The 19847-nt window shown below is 36.4% G+C and overlaps 1 protein-coding gene across 6 annotated transcripts in view; it reads left to right on the top strand.

Moving 5' to 3' along the window:
• Nucleotides 1-19847, top strand: part of TJP1 (tight junction protein 1) — a 159631-nt gene that overhangs the window by 124025 nt on the left and 15759 nt on the right. For 4 of the 6 annotated variants that reach the window (XM_084531662.1, XM_084531661.1, XM_084531660.1 and 1 more), the window contains 16 exons: nucleotides 281-560; nucleotides 1157-1260; nucleotides 2035-2203; nucleotides 2550-2694; nucleotides 9081-9217; nucleotides 11651-11756; nucleotides 12610-12760; nucleotides 13300-13408; nucleotides 13761-13980; nucleotides 14420-14604; nucleotides 14748-14843; nucleotides 15269-15351; nucleotides 16400-16610; nucleotides 17213-17313; nucleotides 18437-18790; nucleotides 19197-19448. In XM_084531662.1, coding sequence (XP_084387788.1) covers nucleotides 281-560; nucleotides 1157-1260; nucleotides 2035-2203; nucleotides 2550-2694; nucleotides 9081-9217; nucleotides 11651-11756; nucleotides 12610-12760; nucleotides 13300-13408; nucleotides 13761-13980; nucleotides 14420-14604; nucleotides 14748-14843; nucleotides 15269-15351; nucleotides 16400-16610; nucleotides 17213-17313; nucleotides 18437-18790; nucleotides 19197-19448 — 2703 coding nt within the window. The remainder of the gene's footprint in view (nucleotides 1-280; nucleotides 561-1156; nucleotides 1261-2034; nucleotides 2204-2549; nucleotides 2695-9080; nucleotides 9218-11650; nucleotides 11757-12609; nucleotides 12761-13299; nucleotides 13409-13760; nucleotides 13981-14419; nucleotides 14605-14747; nucleotides 14844-15268; nucleotides 15352-16399; nucleotides 16611-17212; nucleotides 17314-18436; nucleotides 18791-19196; nucleotides 19449-19847) is intronic. The other 2 variants (XM_084531665.1, XM_084531663.1) reach the window with 1 other exon arrangement.

Below are 19847 nucleotides of genomic sequence, written 5' to 3'. Positions count from 1 at the left end.
TTCTCTGTAGGACTTGATTCCTTTAAGTACCTTGCACCATTCACTGAGTGTTTTTGCGCTTGCAGAATTTTGGCTTGTATGTGTACATGTATATGGCTACATATATACAGGTACATATGTGTATGTACATGTGACTTGTGTATGTACTTGCGACATACATATGACATGCGATGTGATATAAAACCCATTAGTATGCACTTAAATGTGGTAATGTAGAATTAGGAGGCGCAAGAGACATGCTTCAATGCAGCCAGGGGCTGATACCGATGTTTGGTTGTAGACTATCCGAAGGATGAAGAAAATTCAGATTCCAGTAGCTCGACAGGAACCTGAACCAGTGTCTGAAAATGATGACGATAGCTATGATGAAGAGATACGTGATCCAAGAAGCAGCCGTGGTGGTCCCAGTTCCAACAGAAGGCACGAGAAGAGCTGGGTAAGAGACCGAAGCGCAAGCAGAGAGAGAAGCTTATCACCGAGATCTGACAGAAGGTCAGTTACTTCCAGTCAGCCTGCAAAACCTACCAAAGTAACACTGGTGAAATCAAGGAAGAATGAAGGTAACTTCTCCAGAATTCTCTTGTTAAGACCTTTGCTGTTTTGTGTTTTTTTTTTTAAAGGCCAAATGCATCAGTCAGTGCGGTGGTAAGGGCTTCGTGGACTTGATGAACAGTGCTGTTACAGTTTGCTTGCCAGTTTTACAAGTAGCTAGCTGAAAACTTGAAAACAGCTGTTGTGTTTCTAGTGATATTTTTCATATTCCAAAATATGTGCTTAGTAAAGGGTAAAGTATTACATAGTGTAAACAAATGGTAATTGTGCATCTGACTTCTGTTAGTGACTTTGTACATTCTATGTATTTTAGCTGAGTCTTCGTGTCCTCCTAGTTTGAAAGAGGAAAAACTGTATGTAGCATATAAATTGAACTATTAAGCAACATCTATTATTATAGGCAGAGTCAAAAGAAAAGAATTGATATAATGGTAAATATATAGAGAAATTCTACTATAGTCCTTCATGTGCCAGGTTCACTCTTCTGTTGCTGTTCACAGTTCAAATCTTCTGTAAAGCAGTATTGCAAATCTTCAGATACATCTTCCTTTTCTTTACTGTAACTTAATCAGTATTCTTTTCTTTTTTCTTTAATTATATGAAGAGTATGGTCTACGGTTGGCGAGCCACATATTTGTGAAAGAAATATCACAGGATAGCCTTGCAGCAAGAGATGGCAATATTCAAGAAGGAGATGTTGTACTGAAGGTATGGTAAATTGAACACACCACCACAAAGAGAAATTTAATTAATGTAATTGTTCATAGAATCAACCATCACTTCATAGCATAATTATTGTTAGTAGATGATGTGTAACAATGAACTTACTTTGAGGATCAATAAATCTAAGTATAAATCCTCTTGTATAAGAGAAATTATAAAGCGATTTTTTGTCTTAAGTATTTTTCCACAAGTCTTACTTGAACAATTAGTGTTTATGTAACCAAAGAAACCTTTTGTAAATGTATAATTAAAAATAAATAATTGTTTGGGATGGTTCAAGACTTTGTACCTAGGTGCTTGGTTACACAGTATAATGTTGTGGACTGATGCTGTTGAGCAATGCTAAAACTTGCTTTCAGATGAATGTGATTTTTGTAATAATACATACAGCCAGTGTTTTGTATCTCAAAATTTGTTAATAAGGTTTTGCCACAAATGCTGGTACAGAAAAATGTGCCATTCTTACTCTACTGTGATGCTAGTTGTAAAAAGCATAACTTTTTTTTTTTTTTTTTTTTTTTTTAAAAAAAGAGCTTCATATGGTAGATGTTTTATCTTTGAAATTTGAAAATAATTTTCTGTGTTATGTTCTTACAGTTTGGATGAGATGTAGGTTTCCATTGTATAGCATTCAATGTAAACTATGGCATTTTGGAGAAATCTCTAAGTATTTCTAAATATCATCACACAGAAAAACACCATCCTTACTGGAGACTCAGTGTTTTTCAGTAAGTTTCTGTGCTTTTCTTACTGTTCCAGATAAATGGCACAGTGACAGAAAATATGTCCTTAGCAGATGCAAAAACACTAATAGAAAGGTCCAAAGGCAAGTTGAAGATGGTTGTTCAGCGAGATGAACGAGCCACGCTGTTGAACGTCCCTGATCTTTCTGACAGTATTCATTCTGCTAATGCTTCAGAAAGAGACGGTGAGTATAAACATTATTTCCAAAGGCAGAGAATCCCTTGTGTTTTGACAATGTGAAATACTTAAGTGGGATGAGAGGAGGGTGGGGAGGATGACAGAGTAGGATTGTCATGTGAGTAAATTCTTTTGAATGTGTTTGAAATCTGTACCTTAAATGTGGAGAAAAAGATAGAGTTCTTTTTCTTGCAGTTGTTTTTGCAGGAGTATTATTTAGTTGTTTTTGAAATAATAAACATAGATTTTAGCATCTTCATAAAAATCTTTGCAAAAGCTTATTTCCATTTAAGCAGGTCATGCCACCATTTTAATTACAATCATTTCATGAAAAAACAACTTTTATTTAACAGACATTTCAGAAATTCAGTCGCTGGCATCAGATCATTCCAACCGATCACATGACAGGCCCCGCCGCAGTCGTTCACGATCTCCTGACCAGAGGTCAGAGCCTTCAGACCATTCCAGACATTCTCCACAGCAGCCCAGCAACGGCAGGTGATGGCAGCATTGTATTATTTTTAAATCAACTATTTAAAGTGAGATTTAAGTTTGTAGGAGTGCTTGGATTTATACAGTGACAAATGTGATGCAGAATTATGGTAGTAGTGACATGGATTTCTTTTTCTCAAGAGATGCAGCTGATCATGATCCAAATGCCCAGAGAATTCAGGGGAAATAGATCCTTGTGTTTACCCTCTTTAAAAAAAAAAAAAAAAAAGTGATTTTGTTCTTACAACATGGTTATATGTGTGGCCATGCAAGTCTAATATTAATAGATGTTACTGAGGCATATGCAGTTAGATCTTGATTCATGTAGAAATTAACTATAACAATCTTACTTGAGTAGACTAGTAGCACAGTCCTATTGATTGTCCAACCTGGGTAAAATTGTGGAAATCTGAGTTGTTTAGGTATAAGCTTTTTATTTTACTTACTATATTTATTTAAAAATTACTTTCTTTCAAAATGCATTTAACTCCTGCAAAATAAGGTGTGTTGCTCAGCAGATGTAGTTTTAGTAATGTACTTTTTAAAATTTGAGTTGATACTGAGATACTGATGTGATAACTAGGAAGTAGGTAAGTCTAATTTTAAATGACTCATTTCTGATTTCATGTTTTGTATGGTTTAGAATATTCTGCCATGTGGAAACGTAGTCTTTGAAAAACAAATATGTCCTTTTTTTGCATTTGGGCAATTTGATTTTGGAAGTGGACACTAGATAGCAACAGAATTCAAAAAGTATCTTGATTTTGAATCGAACAAATCTTTCAATAGTAAGAGAACTTCATCTTGAGCACATAGAGATGACGGAGCAAAAACCACTAGAATTGATCCGTTGCAAATCTCAAATTCACAGCCTGTATTTGAAGACTTTAAAATGCTACCAAAAATTCTGAAAACCAAATTGCAGCCAGCTGTTCCATAAAACGACAACACCTAATTACTGTTTATTTGTAATCTTTTGTGTGCCCAAGGGGGAAAACAGCACATATACCTTGCCTTCTGCATGGATATAACCTTAAAGTAGGAGACACCTTGAAAAGCTTGATAGTGAAGGTGATGACGCCCTGTCAGATGTGAAGCCTGTGTTCCTTAACATGCGTTTAAAATGCAGTGCGAAAATGGATGCAGAAAAATCCATCAAAACTGAAACTGACTTATCCTGCTCTTAGTGCTTTCCTGTCCTATTACAGTGGCTTAGGTAGATGGTCACTTCCTCCCTACAGACTGTGCTGTCAGAAGAATTAAATCCTTCCTGAAAAGGAACTTTGAAGTTATCTGAACTCGGAATGCATCTGTTATCTGCTTTATGAACAGGAGCTACCCTGGCATGGACTGCCTTCCTGTCGGACATGGCCCTTTCGAGATCAGAAAATCTGTTGGGCCATGAGCCACGTAAAGAACCTGTGAAATGCAGCTTCTTTTTGTAGGAATTTGTGCAAGTTCAGATTTGCTGCAGAAGTAGATTGTTTGCAACATTGCTTCATTGCTTAAAATATAATGGAAAACTTTGGGGAAGAGAGCTTGAGAAAAAGCTGAGGAAGAAAAGTTATCAAACCGAACTTAAGGAGGACATGAAAAATTATTGAAGATAGTAACTTATTTAGATATCTATGCTCTGTTACACTTAAGTGTATGTTGATGAGGATAAATTCATAGGAATCTTCTCAGTCTTTTCATACAAGCTGAACTGCAGACTGACATTTTCAGTGACCAGTAGAGTACACATCTAAACAGTACATTTGCCAATATATTTGTTTCAGGTTTTGTGTTTCGGTGTCTGGTAGGGTCTTGAATGTTGTCAGTTTTTCAGTATTTCATACTGGTAGGTACACTGGTGTGCCTGCAGTTTTCCTGTGTATAGAAGTTCCGTTACAATGGCTACTTGAACATCCTGTCCAAGCATTAGGCAGCATTTGTAGTTTCCTTTAGTCTAGGGGAAGCTCAGTGATGTCTCTTTTGAACAATCTTTCTAAAACTCAGATTCTAGGACATGTTCCAATTGTACTTTTGTAATCTTCCGTAAGCAGAAAACATAAATTACCCATTGTCAAGTCCTAAAAAGAAACCAGAGATCCATAAGGACCCAGTAGATTCTTATGTAAAGGAAATGGATAGCGTGTGAACTCATTCAAAACGCAGCTCTTTACTGATGTTCTTTTAGTCAGTCTGTATGCAGGCTTACATTAAATCATCCGTCAAAATCAGGATGGACTCTTAATGGGTATAATAACTTTTTCTAGTCTCAACAGGGATGTGAAGATTTCTCTGCCCATGGATGAAAAGCTAGCTTTAGATTTGTATCTGAGGTAGCTTTGGATTGAGGTAGCTCACTTGTTAGTTGTTCCTCTATGTTGAAGGGACTTAATCTGCAAATGTTTGTAGCTATAGAGACTTAGAGAATTTTAGCCACCTGATACCAAGTTGGGTACTATGTAAAATCTATAGTATAAATATCTCCTGGCTTTCAGAAAGAACTCCGAGCTTATGTCTTAACAGTGAACTACAGTTTTGGAAGATAAGTGCAACTTGAAAGATATTATTAAGAAAACTGTTTAGTTAGAGGAAAATGTATCTTAAGGATAGAATTTCACAGGATAGAATTTCACAGAACTTAAGGTAACTTTTAACAGTACAGTGTATTAAGAACTGTACTTAAAAAGCTGGAGTCGGGGGTGTCTGTGCATCCTAAGCTGGAGGATGTACCTTGAGGGAAGTATCATACATATTCTGTCTTACCTAAGTGGTCTTACTGTTGGAAGTAAGATGGTTGAACTTTTGGTGTGACATGTGCTGAACAGTGGCATTTACAGCCAGGTGCTGCCAAGCCTGCCCAATAGCATCTCCCTGCTGCCCTCCACCAGCTGAAAGAAGTCCCACTAAGGGACCCGTCATTGGTGTGCTGCCTTCCTCACCTGGGTACTGGAATAGCAAAAATGCTTCCTGATCTGATTGATGCTTCAGCCTCAGCAAGAAAGACGTGGCAGCTTAAAGAAATCCCTGTAAATATTGTCATTATTTCGAGAAGGATGAGGCTGACTTTCATAATACAGCTGTCAACTTTTATGTTGTGCAAGAGGTTTGTTACATTTTCAGTTTAAAATAAAAAAGTGGAAAAACTGGACTTTAGGACAAAAATCAACCCTATTTTGAATATACTTAGCAATGTGCCTCTCCTGTTTCTTAACGTCTTCTCATGAATACACTGTTTGAGGCATGCTAAAACCAGACACTTGGACAAAACCTGACATCATTTTTCCAAGATTTTTCTGTGCAAGCAAACATTCTTACTGTGTTGCAAACAGTCTTCTTTTGTTTTGAAGCAGTAACCAAAATTGATGACACTAATTTGTAGCTGTGACTGCATTTTGTGACTGAAGGTTATTTAAAAATATTCCTGTTAGACATGCTTTTGTTAAAAAAAAAAATAATAATTAAAAGAGGATGGGGGTGTAACGTAGAGGGGGCCGTGGCACAGCACAGATGTTCAGCAGTACTGTTAGAACACACAAACATTTAACAACACCTTACACTCATGGGAAGCGCAGCTGTCGGTTTTGGACAAGTTTCCATCACGTAGAAACAGTGACAGCATCCCCCGTATCATTCCCCCGTATCATCTTGCAAACCGATGCAGTACTTACTGGACAACTTAAGGAAAGCAAAGAGAAATTCAACTCCTGTGCTGTTTGGACTTTTCCATTTTGATTTATCACAGCTGTCTTTCTACCACCTTTTTCCCACTTAAACTTTGATCTTACACTGAGCAGAGCTGACCTTTTGCAAGCACTTTAATTGGTAGACTGTATTTGCCAGTAGCAGATGAGATGTAGCACAGTCTGAGAGCATCGTGCTTCTAGTACGTGAATGAGCTCAGGTATTGACCTGACTATCTGGTGCTGTACTCTGTCTGTATTGGAGTTACTGTTCTTGAGAGCTTTTCTTCCATATTTATGGTATTTTATATGCAATTATAAAAGCTGAATAAAATTAAAGTGTTATTGGACTATGTGGACATGAAATATAAAATGAACTATGCCTTCCTATAGTAACTCCGGTATTTTTTTTGTCTTATTTTTATATTACTGTTTTGGAATCCTTCTATTAAATGTTAGGAGATGCTGAAAAACAGTTAGAGAGCGCCCATAGGGAAACTTAAATGTAATATCTCATTCACAAACATTGATTACTCAGAAATCTTTGGGAGGGATGAGGGGAATTAGTTGTAGCTTATTACTATTGGACTTCTTGTTTATACATTTAAGACACTTAGGCATTTAAACAAATAAATGTTAGTGTCTGTTTTCAATAAGCCAGGAACTCTTCTCAGAGGCATGAGGAATTCAGTCTTACCTTAGTCTCACACTGAAAGTAAAACACTACTTTTAGCTTACACATTTAATTTTATGTGCAAATGAATGCATGCTGGAAATCTGAAAAAGAGTACCAAAATCTTTTACAGGTGAAGTTAGGGAACAAAAAATAAAAAAACAAACAAACAACAAATTTATTTTTGTTTCGTTTTGCCTAGGTCTAATATTCTAACCAAAAGGGGTTACCATCAGTTTTCTTTATTGTAGAAGTGCCAAAAGGGTTTATCTGAAAAATAATAATAAAAACAATAATGAAGAGGTTATTGAATATTAGGCCACTCTCCTTGTGTTTACAAACTCTTTATAAGGAGCTGGTTCTTTACAGTGTAAAGATGTCTTTTGTCTTCCCAGATTAATGTGGGATTGCAGTTTTTTTTTCTTTTTAGCTGCCTTTTAAAACAAAAGGGAAGAAGTAGTGGAAGGTCTTAATATAACTTAATATATCTATCTTCTTGGTGAATAGCCAAGATTGGTTTCTGTGATGTTTCAGACTCCATGTTTGTACATGAAAGCACATTGTGCTTGTATTTAGATCTTTACTTCTGCTCTTTTCTTTCAAGCAAGGTTTCGATGGCTAGGTTTGCTTTTTTTCCTCAAGTCATATTTAACTGTTAAAGTACTGGTTCTGCTTAAATAGTCCGGAGTCCTTGTAATGGACTTTTTTGGATACATTTGTACTTTGTGGAGGCTGATACTCATCACTGCCCAGTAGCACCATCTAGCTGTTAGTATTGATAGACTTTACTCTCCAACACCTTCCCCATCTCTCCTTGATGAGAGAGAAATTTGTATCTACTGACCTGAGGTATCGGTGTCTTCATAAAATATACCTCTTCTTTCCACTTCCTGACAATCAAGTATAATACTAGCTAACCAGTTGTGGTTTGCTTGTCTTATTCCTCTCAGATGTTTCTTATAGCCTTGCTTATTAGTGAACTTTCACAAACTTGATAGATATTTTGAGGGTCTCATGACTTCATGTGTGTGTAGAGAATACATGTTTGGGCTGTTCCCTTTGGCTTGCTGATTTAACTTTTGATTTTCCAGCTGCTTTTCGATGTTCTGTTCTAACCGAATCAAATTATTTCTCTTTCAACAGGTAGTGTAACTGCTAACATTTCAACATACAGCATATATTCTGTTCAGTTCTCTTATGGTACAGCTGGTAGCAAAGTAACCTCTATATAATAAAAATACTTGATCTGATGAGTTAAATGAATAAGAAATGAGTTCTTTGAGCTTTAGATATTCCCTTCGTGTAAAGAATAAGAGACTTTTCTCATTTGTCAAATATTCCTTCTGGTTATGTGTTATGGTTTAAGCATATGTGGAAATGCGTAAGAGACCAGTTGTCTTCTTTCTAAAACAAGGATGGCTGAGAAGCATTTCTCTTCGGCTTTCAGGTGCAATAGATATATAGTAGCTGTGGGTTGAGGGCCTCATCTTCTCTGAAGGATGAGAAGTCAGAGGTGTGTTTGTATTCTACCTTTCATCTGTGCAAAGCTGTACCAAGAGCCTCACAGGCAGGCACTTGTGTTCTAGGACAGCTGCCACACAAAGGACCAGAGAGTAGTGTGATCATAGCAAAGCCTCAAGTCTGAAAATCTGTGACCTCTACAGGGAGGGGTGAAGGATCATAACTGCTCTTCTCTCCTTCTTTCTTTTGGTTCTCGTTTTATTGTGGGATTTACAGGCCACATGTACGACATACTTGCTTGAAGCAGGGTACAGTGAAGACAGTACTCCATTTTACGATGTCCTTCCTCTTTTGAAATAGCTCTATCTAGAGAGCAATTATCGTAAAGTTAGGGACAAAATGCTTAAGTTTTCGACTGGTAAAAATATCAACACTGTAATAACCTAGGAGAGCAATATGTAATCAATTATTCCTTATCTGCCAAATACGAACTTCTGAGTGAGAAAGATTTGTTCTTTAGTCTTAGAAGCTTTAGGTTGTAGAAATAATTCTACATGCAGAGTGTAATCTTTTTTTTCCTAATATAGTCTTCGAAGCCGAGAAGATGAAAGAACAACTAAACCAGGAGCCATCTCTACGCCTGTGAAGAATGCAGATGATATTTCTAAAACTATGGAAGAGGTGGCAGGCGAAAGAACTGAAAAGCAAACACCACCGCTTCCAGGTAAAAATGTGAAACATAATTATGCATATTGCTGAGAATAAATGATCAGTGGAGACTGCATCCCACTGCATAGTTGTGGAATGATTTCTGAAATCTTAGAAGTTCTATCTATCTTTATTGCTGAATACGGATGGTCTTCGTAATCATAAGCCTATTTATATTTCAGGGTTTCTGTCCTGAAAATCTAAGCCGATGCATCTGCCCATTATACAGTGGTCAAACTTCACTGGTTAGAGCTTTGACTGTGTGTGTTAGGTATAAAGAGTTTTTTGTCCTCTTCTTTAGAGCAAGGCTATAATAGATCTCTTCTGAGAGTCAAGCTGTAGGCTGGATCTTACAAGTTACTGGTAGCAGAGTAAATTTAAATGAAGATTTAGTTAAGCCATTTTAGAATGACCATTCTCAAATGAAACTTGCACTCTGAAATATGTTTTCACTGTGGCACTTAATAATGACAGTCATGGGCCAAGAGTTATTTTTAAAAGTGCAGTACAACTAACAGAAACAACAAAATCCCATTCCTTTTTTGAAAGTGGAGGAGTAAACTCAATGACAGTGGGTAAAAGCCAGTTAGTGTTAAAAAGAAAAACCATACCATGATATGGTGATTGGACATTGTTCTGAGCACAAAGACTTGGAAGGTTTTTTTTTGTGTTTTTTTTTTTTTTTTTTCCCTATGGTTTACAGAATGGGGCCATTCATTGAAACTGTAAGTGGAGAAAGATGAGCTGTGTAGACAGTTTAGAAGGAGCTGCTCTGGAAAGGCTGTATAGAATGAGAAAAAGCACATTCAAGCTTGAAAGCATTTGAAGACTTAAGGGATGAGCAATGAGACTGCTGCATGTAGTATTCGGAATTGAAGTAGTTGTGACGTTGATAGGCTCTGAAAGGCCTTGAAAATGAGAACAGTAGGTTTCCTAATGCAGCAGCCATTATGAAAAAAATTGCCATAGGAAGTTAACCTCCTGTAAGAATGTTATGCAAAGATGCAAGTGAAGTAAGTCTTAATTTGCCAAGATAGGAAAAGGTTATGATTGGATTCAAAAGATAAATTCTGTATTTCGATAATGTATTGAAAATTAATAATTGGCATGATACAAAACCAGACAGGATAGGAGCCTCTGAAGATGTTTTTCAATCCAATGTAATATACAAATAATTGGTTGGAGGCACTGGCACACAATTAGTAAGTACTCTGGTGGTTTGTTGTTGTGTAGTAGGCATAAAGAAGTGCTCTGTTCCTGAGTGAGTGGGAATAAGCATGTGGAGAAAAATCATGTATGAGAGGAGATGTCTTTAAAAAAAAAAAAAAAAAAAAAGTCATAGGCCAGTACATCAAGATAATATTTAAATTTGCAGATGAAATTAACTTGTTATAATACATGGTGTGAAATAAAATGGTGTAATAAAGCACATAATCCTTTAATAGTCTCCAAGAAAGCTCTAGGGAAATTAGGAGGCTCTTTCAAAGACTGTAATGAAAATGTTAGAAAAGTAGTTGGCAGATTCTGTGACTGTTTTTTGGACTAAAGGCAAGAAGTCTGTCATGGTTGGTTGAGTCAAGAAGGGTAGAAGGAGAGCATTTTTTTTAGAGGCATCATCAAAGTCTTGGGTTAGGAACAGGTAATTAAAGACTTAAAGGTAAAGTGCTATGCTATGGTATGCTATATGGTAAAGGCCAAAATCACATTAGAAAGAGCATATTACCAAATTGTCTGAAGTTTCCTATTTCAAACTGGTCTATTGGTAGTTAGAGTAAGCAGAAAGGAACATTGACTTAGTCTGAAGCCAGTGTAAATTGAAATGAGCTTCTTTAAAGTGTGTTGAGATAATGCTTTAAATGTAAATTCTTGTAACAAGAGCAACCGTATACCCATAATAGACACTAAGGGTGTTCACCACTGGGGGAAAGACTGCAGTGGCAGTTTGCTCCCAGTGACTGGAGCAGAGTCATAGTAAGTACTTACCTTTAAGGAGAGCCAATAAAAAGTGCAGTCTGCCAGCCTGAAGGTGTGGAGCAGTAGTTCTAGTGTTTATGGTGTTTTGGCTTAAAAAATCCAAGTAACTTTATAAGGGAGGAAAGTTTTATGTTAGGCATATGCAGGTAGGAAAGAGCAGGGTTGAAAGTGGTCTTGAGAGCGCATAAATTCTCTTAGTTCTTGCAGTTTTATGATACTTCGAATATTCCAAGTGTAAAGAAAATTTGTGGATTTTTACTGAAGCAGTAATTAGGCCAGTAATTGCCCCATTTTGCATGGCAGGGAAAGAGTGTCCTTGTTCTTTTAAGTTTCCAATATTTAATTTTTTATTATGAAGTGGATTGGTGGTTAGACTTAAAACTACTGAAGATGTGATCAAGCTCTTAATTAAGTTAGGCTTTATTTTCTCATCTTTAAATGACTAAATGGATGTTTGTCTTCTATATTTTAATAGAACCAAAGCCAGTGTATGCACAAGGAGGTCAGCCAGATGTGGATTTACCAGTCAGTCCATCTGATGGTCCTTTACCTAATTCAACCCATGAAGATGGAATGCTCCGGTAATGTAACTATAAATTCTTTTTGAATCTGATTACCTGGTCTTGTGCAAATCAAGCTTTCTCCCAAGGTAACGAGTAACATAAGTTAGGAATAATTCATAACATAAATGGTCTAATGGGAAGTCATCACATTGTCCTGAAGCTTTTGTTCAAAAAGGAGTAGGATGAAAAATTTAGGTTTATTCCTGAGCCTTGTTAGCACTCACATTGTGTAATAAAACAATTTTAAGTTCGTTAATTTCGTGCAGGAATGAGCAGTTAGAGTTGTCAACTGTGCAAAGTGTTTGCATCGTTTCTCCCTGGGCACCCCCCATCCCTCCCGCCTTATCCCCATGTCTGGAGAGAGGAGAGATACTCTAGTAAATTCTTTTCTTTTTAAATAACTGGAGAGCAATTAATAAAGAAAACTACAGAAATGTGCTAAGTCTTGATGTGCCAGTGACTCTACTCCAGCTGGATCTACTTTACGATCATTTGTGTACATGAGAGTAGATTCTAGTTTAGGTAGTCTCAAATGTTCGTCTTGCTCTCTAAAGAGCAAAAACAGATCTTTGTGCCAGTATGCTTCTTTCAAAGGAGGAACATTTTGGGAAGAGTGCCGAAATACCTCACCTGAAACACTATCAGCATAAGACCAAACCTCACTAAACAATTAAATACTGTGAGTTTTGTTACTTTCAAGTGCTGCTAGTGAGTCTGTTGTATAATGCTGCAATTGATAACCAGTTAACGGTATGCATAGCTTAATATCCTCTAATTGAAGTAACAGGCAAACTATTTGCATGTCTTCATTCTCAGTTTACCAGAATATCTTACAGTATACCTCTAACTGGAATGTATTCTAAATCTCTAGGCCAAGCATGAAACTGGTAAAATTCAGAAAAGGAGATAGCGTGGGCTTGCGACTAGCTGGTGGCAATGATGTTGGCATATTTGTAGCTGGTGTTCTGGAAGACAGCCCTGCAGCGAAAGAAGGACTAGAGGAAGGAGACCAGATTCTCAGGGTATGTCAAAAATAATAACATTTATAAATAAATATTCTGTTAACACTGAAGTAGGTTTTTGTTCTGTAACGTCAAATAGATTGCCTCTGCAGTTCGTACAGTATTTTTGTTCATACTTATTAGATGAGCTAGCAATAAAATCTACTGTTATTGTACTGTTGCTAGGAAGGTTTATGTTTTATATCTAGTTTCTTAGACTAAATTCAGTTCGAAGAAAATTCGTTTAACTACTCTTTCACTAGATTCTCACACAGGGTTCTGTATATTATAGTTGATGTTACTGATGTTTCCAGATGCTCCATAACATTGATCTAAAGTAGTCAAAATGAGTAGCTACCTATATTCCAGTTATACATTTTCCAATAAGCAAGGAGTATTATTTAGAGGTACAAGAGGCTTCTTGAGATGCATGCACTTGTTGTGTGTACGTTAAACTGAATAAACAACCATTGCAATACATTTATGCAAATTTCTAGTTCTATATTTACATGCCTACTATAATGTTTGTGAAATCAAACTGATTACTTCATTGATGCTAGGTAAACAACGTAGACTTCACAAATATCATCAGAGAGGAAGCTGTCCTTTTTTTGCTTGATCTCCCTAAAGGCGAAGAAGTAACCATTTTGGCACAGAAGAAAAAAGATGGTAAGTACTTGTATATCAGAAAAATGTAGTAGGCTGCTTGGAACTAGATGAAAAATGCAGCTAATATTGAGTAGTTAGAGGCTAGGGAGAGACAAAAAAATTATTTCACAAAAGCATTGGTGTTAAATGTTTGGAGGAACTGGATAGTCTGTTATAGTTATACTGTTAAAAATGAGTACTTAAAAACTTCTTCCATAGTAAGATTCCTTCCTTCCAAGGAACTGAATTATGCTTATACTAGCAAATTTCTGACAGCAAAAGCTGACTTGAAACCATTAGTTTGCTGTTAATAGTTATGCTGTAGGAAACCACTGGAATTTGTTTAACACTATTTTTATTTTTATTTTCTAAGTTTATCGTCGCATTGTGGAATCTGATGTAGGGGATTCTTTCTATATCAGAACTCATTTTGAATATGAAAAAGAATCTCCTTATGGACTAAGTTTCAACAAAGGTGAAGTGTTCCGGGTGGTGGACACTCTGTACAATGGCAAACTGGGTTCATGGCTGGCAATTCGAATTGGAAAGAATCATAAGGAAGTTGAAAGAGGTATCATACCTAATAAAAACAGGTACGATCTTAATGTATTGGTGTTGCTGTTTGAAAACTAAAATTTTAAATTTTGCACCTGTGTAACTTGCATTGCCTGCAGGACACTAGTCTATACAACTTGTTCAGTTTTAGGAGAAAGTCACTGTTAAAACAATTAGAAGTTAACTATCTGTTCTGTGTGCTTGATTTTCACTTTGGCATGCCCCCCCAAAAACAAACAAACAAACAAAAAACTCCTAGCTTGAAACTTCCTTTTCAATACTGGAGACAAAGGTTGATAAAGCTTTTAAAAATGTGACATCAGCCTGAGTAATTCTAGCTTATACTTTCTAATACCAGAAATGAAGAAAACTTCATTCAGCAGGTGGTAGCGTTTTTGTAAGCATAAGCTTGCTAGATGAGTGTTATTTCAGAAGCTCTCTTTTTTGGTAACTCATTGGGATTTGTTGTCATCTTAGAGCTGAGCAGCTAGCTAGTGTACAGTACACGCTTCCAAAGACAGCAGGAGGAGATCGAGCGGATTTCTGGAGGTTCCGAGGTTTGCGTAGCTCAAAAAGAAATCTCCGAAAAAGCAGAGAAGATCTTTCTGCTCAACCTGTTCAGACAAAGTTTCCTGCCTATGAGAGAGTTGTTCTTCGGGAAGGTATGGCTTTAGTCTTAGATACTTCTGTTGCAGGCTAACAGGATTGTGGAGTTTGCTTTGTGTTAATCCATGTAATTCAGAGTATCTTGCATTTGTTGTAAGCAATCAACTTAACTTGTTTTCTCCTTTACCTTGTATTCTAGCTGGGTTTCTCAGACCAGTGACCATTTTTGGTCCAATAGCTGATGTTGCACGGGAGAAACTAGCTAGAGAAGAACCAGATATTTTTCAAATTGCAAGTAAGTGTGAGATCGAGTTTTTATGCAGCTATGAAATTGCCAGTGTTCTTTTGCTACTTTGTTCCTACGCTATTACTTCAGCTACTACTGTGTTTAATGAAATGTTAACAATATTAAGTAACAGATAAAATGTAAGCTTTTTCACTGGTTAATTGATGATAATTCTCTGTAGGCAGAAGTAATATTAGTTCCATTGATAGCCTTCCAAAATTTAAATTGAATTCTGTATTTTATATCTAAGTACTTTTGCAAAGGTATAGTGATTTTTGTGGCCAAATTAGTGGATAGCTTTCTCCTACGTTTTGAAGAGGAGCATCTTCAGCCTGAATTGATAATGAGTGATGAAATAGTTTGCTTTATCTTGTGTGTGAATGTAGAGTGTGCTGTAAACTTACAACCCATTTTTACTGTGTCCTCTCTACCAGAAAGTGAACCAAGAGACGCTGGTACAGACCAACGTAGTTCTGGCATTATTCGTCTTCACACTATAAAACAGATAATTGATAGAGTAAGTCTTCTGTTGTAACTGTACTTCTAACACATGAGGAAAAACTGGTATCAATAAGTAAACTGATGTTTAAAATGATTAGGTATAACTAGTAAGTGTTTTTTCCTTAAAAATAACTCTCATCTTTCTATTGGTTAGTTTAAAAAAAAAAAAAAAAACCCTTCCCCATAATAACTGCAGTCTGGAAGTACTTTCAGGTTTTATCTAGGGATTGTTGTTCCCTCTTTACTATGTCTGTTTTAAGATCTGTTTGTGCTTGCGGCCACAGTGTGACATTGCATCTAGAAACTGGTACTTTATTTATGGAGCAGTTTGTTGCTGTTGTCCCCCTACCTCCAGTTTATGAACTAATAATTTTGACTTCTGTGCAAGAACTATGGAAAAGGATCTTTCACTCCTTTTATCCTCCTTAATTATTCTTCTTAAAATCCTGAGAACTTCTGATATGAGTTTATAATATGAGGCTGTGCTCCTCACCTATTCATTTCTGACTTAAAAACAAACTGCAAACTGTTCTGATGCCCAAGTAGAAAAAGCTAAAAGGTGTTTTAGCAGCAAACTGGGGGGTACTATGTGCTGTGTATCTGAGATGATTCTTGCAGTGGATGAAAACTGTCCTAATTCTTGCATTCAGAGAGGATTTTTTTTGAAGGAAAAGTGGAGCTGTGTAATGAGTCCAAAACATGTTTGACTATTCCCTTTTATCCTGTTACTAGAAGATTATTGTTTAGCTGTTTTTTAGTTTAGTGCCTTTTTGTAGTATCAGAGGGCCATTTTTTTTATAATTTTTAATAGAGAGGTAAATATTGAAAAGCTTATTGTTATGCAGTTAGTTCTACATTTAAAACATGTATGCCCTTGTAGCATAGTGTTTGAGTTGATCTGGTGTCTGTTACTCTAAACAGAAAAGGACTTAAATCGATACTTTGAAATGATGAATTCTGCAAAGCTAATGAAAAGCAAGTTGTTAGAATACGTTTAAAATAAAAAATGAGTTTTCATAGTATATAAGTGCTTCACTTTGTCTCTGCCTTTTTTATCATAACAGGACAAACATGCTTTATTAGATGTCACTCCTAATGCAGTGGACCGTCTGAATTACGCGCAGTGGTATCCTATTGTAGTCTTCTTGAACCCTGATTCTAAGCAGGGTGTGAAGACCATGAGAATGAGGCTGTGCCCAGAATCACGAAAAAGTGCCAGAAAGCTTTATGAAAGAGCTCACAAACTACGCAAAAATAACCACCACCTCTTTACAAGTAAGTAATTCGAGAAAAATACTGATTAATGCATCATAACTGAGGGAGGGAGAGGATAAGAGTCTGGTTGTTTGCCTTATTTTTTGACCCCAGTTCGTGCAGACTTGCTTATGGCCTCGAGGTTGGAAGGGGTGATGCTGACAGAATAAATGCCCTCCTGCAAATATAGTCCAGCATTTGTTGAATTGTTCAGGTTCCCCACATTCAATTTCTGGTAGTTCATTAGTGTGTGAATTGTTTGTGCACCCAATTGCACAAATGAAAAGAGATCTGAAACATCAAAATCATGTTTCAAAAATATTTGGTTGCTTTGCAAGGTCAGTTATAAACAAACATCTTAATAAATAGGAGAATAATGTAATTTTCTTCTCCGACTAAACTGAAGCCTCACTTTATTCTAAATTACTGGTAACTCAGTCTTTGAGTCTTTGCAGTGTAAAAAAATGTCCCAAGCTACTTTAGCCCTTAGGATTGCTTTGAATACCAACATTTACATTGCTACTTAAATCTCACAGTTGATAGTGATTTTTAATACTGGTAGTACAGTTTCTTTTCAAAACTCTACAAAAATCAAATGTCAAACTAACTTGCTCTACTTCTAGCTACTATTAACTTGAATTCAATGAATGAAGGATGGTATGGAGCTCTGAAGGAAGCAATTCAGCAACAACAGAACCAACTGGTATGGGTTTCAGAAGGCAAGGTAAGAAATAATAGTACTGTCATTTTGGGGGAAGAATGACAAAGCTATCAGTTTCGTAGTCGTTTTGTTCTGTTGCTGGTATTGGAGATATGGGCATCTATCTGTGGAATTAAATTTTTCCTTTTTTCCTCATGATTTTAATAATTATTTGAAGATCTAAAATAGTTCCATGGCTGTGTAATCAGTTAAAAACTGGTTTGTCGTCTTATTAGTGAAGTTTTGTTAATGAGGGCTATAATCCTTGTGCATGTAGTGGAGTAGTAAAACATTTGGCTGTTGATGCTTTACTGAAGGATATGTTATTGTTTTGAAACTTTTGTGGGGATAGGATGTTTTTTCATGTAAATTTCAGGGTGTTCTGCTACATCAGTACTACGTGCTGGGATTGTCCATTGATGAATTGGTGGTTTTTAATATAAAGCAAGCACCATCTTTGTGTTCTTTCTCTTAATCTTGAGAACACACATATAAAATCAGAAAGTTAGAATTCTGTTTCCCATTCAAAGTCCAGTTGCCTTTTCAAGCTACTATGCATGTTAGATCCATTCTCTTGAGGAACTAATATCAAAAGGAATGCCAGTTTCAAGTAAGAAAATAATGAATCTGTTACTGTTACAATGTTCTTAATATTTGAACTATTTTTCTGCAAACAGAACTAGTTTTGCCTTCTTGTATCTACCTCCAAGTTAGTGATTCCAGCACAACGACAACTCTTCATAGTTTTTTTTGTCTTTGTCAAACACTGATTTCCATGGATACTAGGTGCTACCCCCTCCCTTGAATTGATAGGCTTCTGACCCTTTAGTAAACTGATTTGAAGAACTAGACTGCAGAAAAGGCTTTTACATGTAAGGTTAACATTTCCAGTGATTGAACCCTGTTTTTTTCCTCCCCTGTGATATTCAGAATTGTTGAAATCTAACTTGCTGCTGGATTTTGAGTATTACTAACATTTTATAATACCTGACTTTATGTTGTGAATCAGAACAAGATAGGTGTATTCCATTTGTTTATTTCTTAATTTTTCACCAAAAAAATCTCTTAGCCTTTTATCTTGCAATTTAAAGCTTAATGTGAAACGCATTTCAATAAACATGTGCTCTGTAATTTTGTTGTGATGCAGGCAGATGGTGCTACAAGTGATGACCTTGATTTACACGATGACCGCCTTTCTTACCTCTCAGCTCCTGGTAGTGAATATTCCATGTACAGTACAGACAGTAGACATACATCTGACTATGAAGACACAGATACAGAAGGTGGTGCTTATACAGACCAAGAACTGGATGAAACTCTGAATGATGAGGTTGGGACTCCTCCTGAATCTGCTATTACACGTTCTTCTGAACCTGTTAGAGAGGATTCTTCTGGAATGCATCATGAAAGTCAAAATTACCCTAGTTATGCATCTCAAGCTCAGCCTCAGCCAAATCTCAGAATAGATTCTTCAGGATTTAAAACAACTGCTTCTCAACCGGTAAGAAAGTGATTTTATATGCTGACCACTGTACTTCAAGTAGTTTTTTTGTTCAAGCAAACGTGCTATCTTTATAGTCTCCTTACCAGTGTTAACTGCATACAAGAATCTGTCAACAACAGTGTGTTGCAATGAATTGGACAATCATCTTGCACTACGTGTGTTAGTGATTCCCTTTGACAGGAAGGGGAATCAAGTACCATTCTACTTTGTTTTAATGTTTTGCTTTTTTAATGTTCAGCATAATGAATGTCTGGAAGTGGTAGTGCATGATACTTTCAGTACACTTCATTCTACATGTAGCTGAGTTGATCAAAGCATCAAGTTAAATTACTTTCATATAAATCAAAAAAGTCATACAGTGATTCGATAGCAGTATATTTAAAATATTTTAAACACTTCACAGAAAGCAGAAGCCTCACCTGCAGTCCCTTACCTTTCCCCGTCGCCTGAATCAAACCCTGCAACCTCATCAACTTCTGCAGTAAATGCTAATGTAAACCTAACTAATGTCAGACTGGAGGAGCCTACTGCTGCTCCTTACAACTCTTACCAACCACAAGCGGGCCCCTTAAGAACATCAAGTACTGAGGGAGCTCATGTAGTGCTAAGAGATCAAGAGCCATCATCTTTATCGCCGCATATAGATCCAGCAAAGGTACCTGTGCCACATTGTTGCGCTGATTTCCTGCTATACATCAAGCTAGCACATGATTTTTTTTCTGTTTTGCCATTATTTAGAAAGTTCCTTCTTTTTTTTTTTTACTGTAGGAGATTATGCAGGTTACAAAACAGTGCATCTAAATTTCTAAGCATCATCTAATGTTTTGTGTGCATGGCTTCAAACTATACACTTTCCACTTCTCAAAAGATGACCTTTTAAATTAGGGATGCATTCTGTATTTTGATTTTATTTCACATGCAACTGTTTCAGCTTGTCAATGCTCTGCTTTTTGTTAATGAGGACTTGATGAAAAATTTCCCTAAAATAATAGTACTTTTTGAAATACTCGATCATGAAGACAAACCTGTTATATTAGGTGACTTTAAATACCTC

Source organism: Aythya ferina (genome assembly GCF_964211825.1).
Source record: "Aythya ferina genome assembly, chromosome: 11".
NCBI lineage: Eukaryota > Metazoa > Chordata > Aves > Anseriformes > Anatidae > Aythya > Aythya ferina.
Note: the sequence above shows the minus strand (reverse complement) of the source record. Positions and strands in the feature narration are given on the sequence as shown.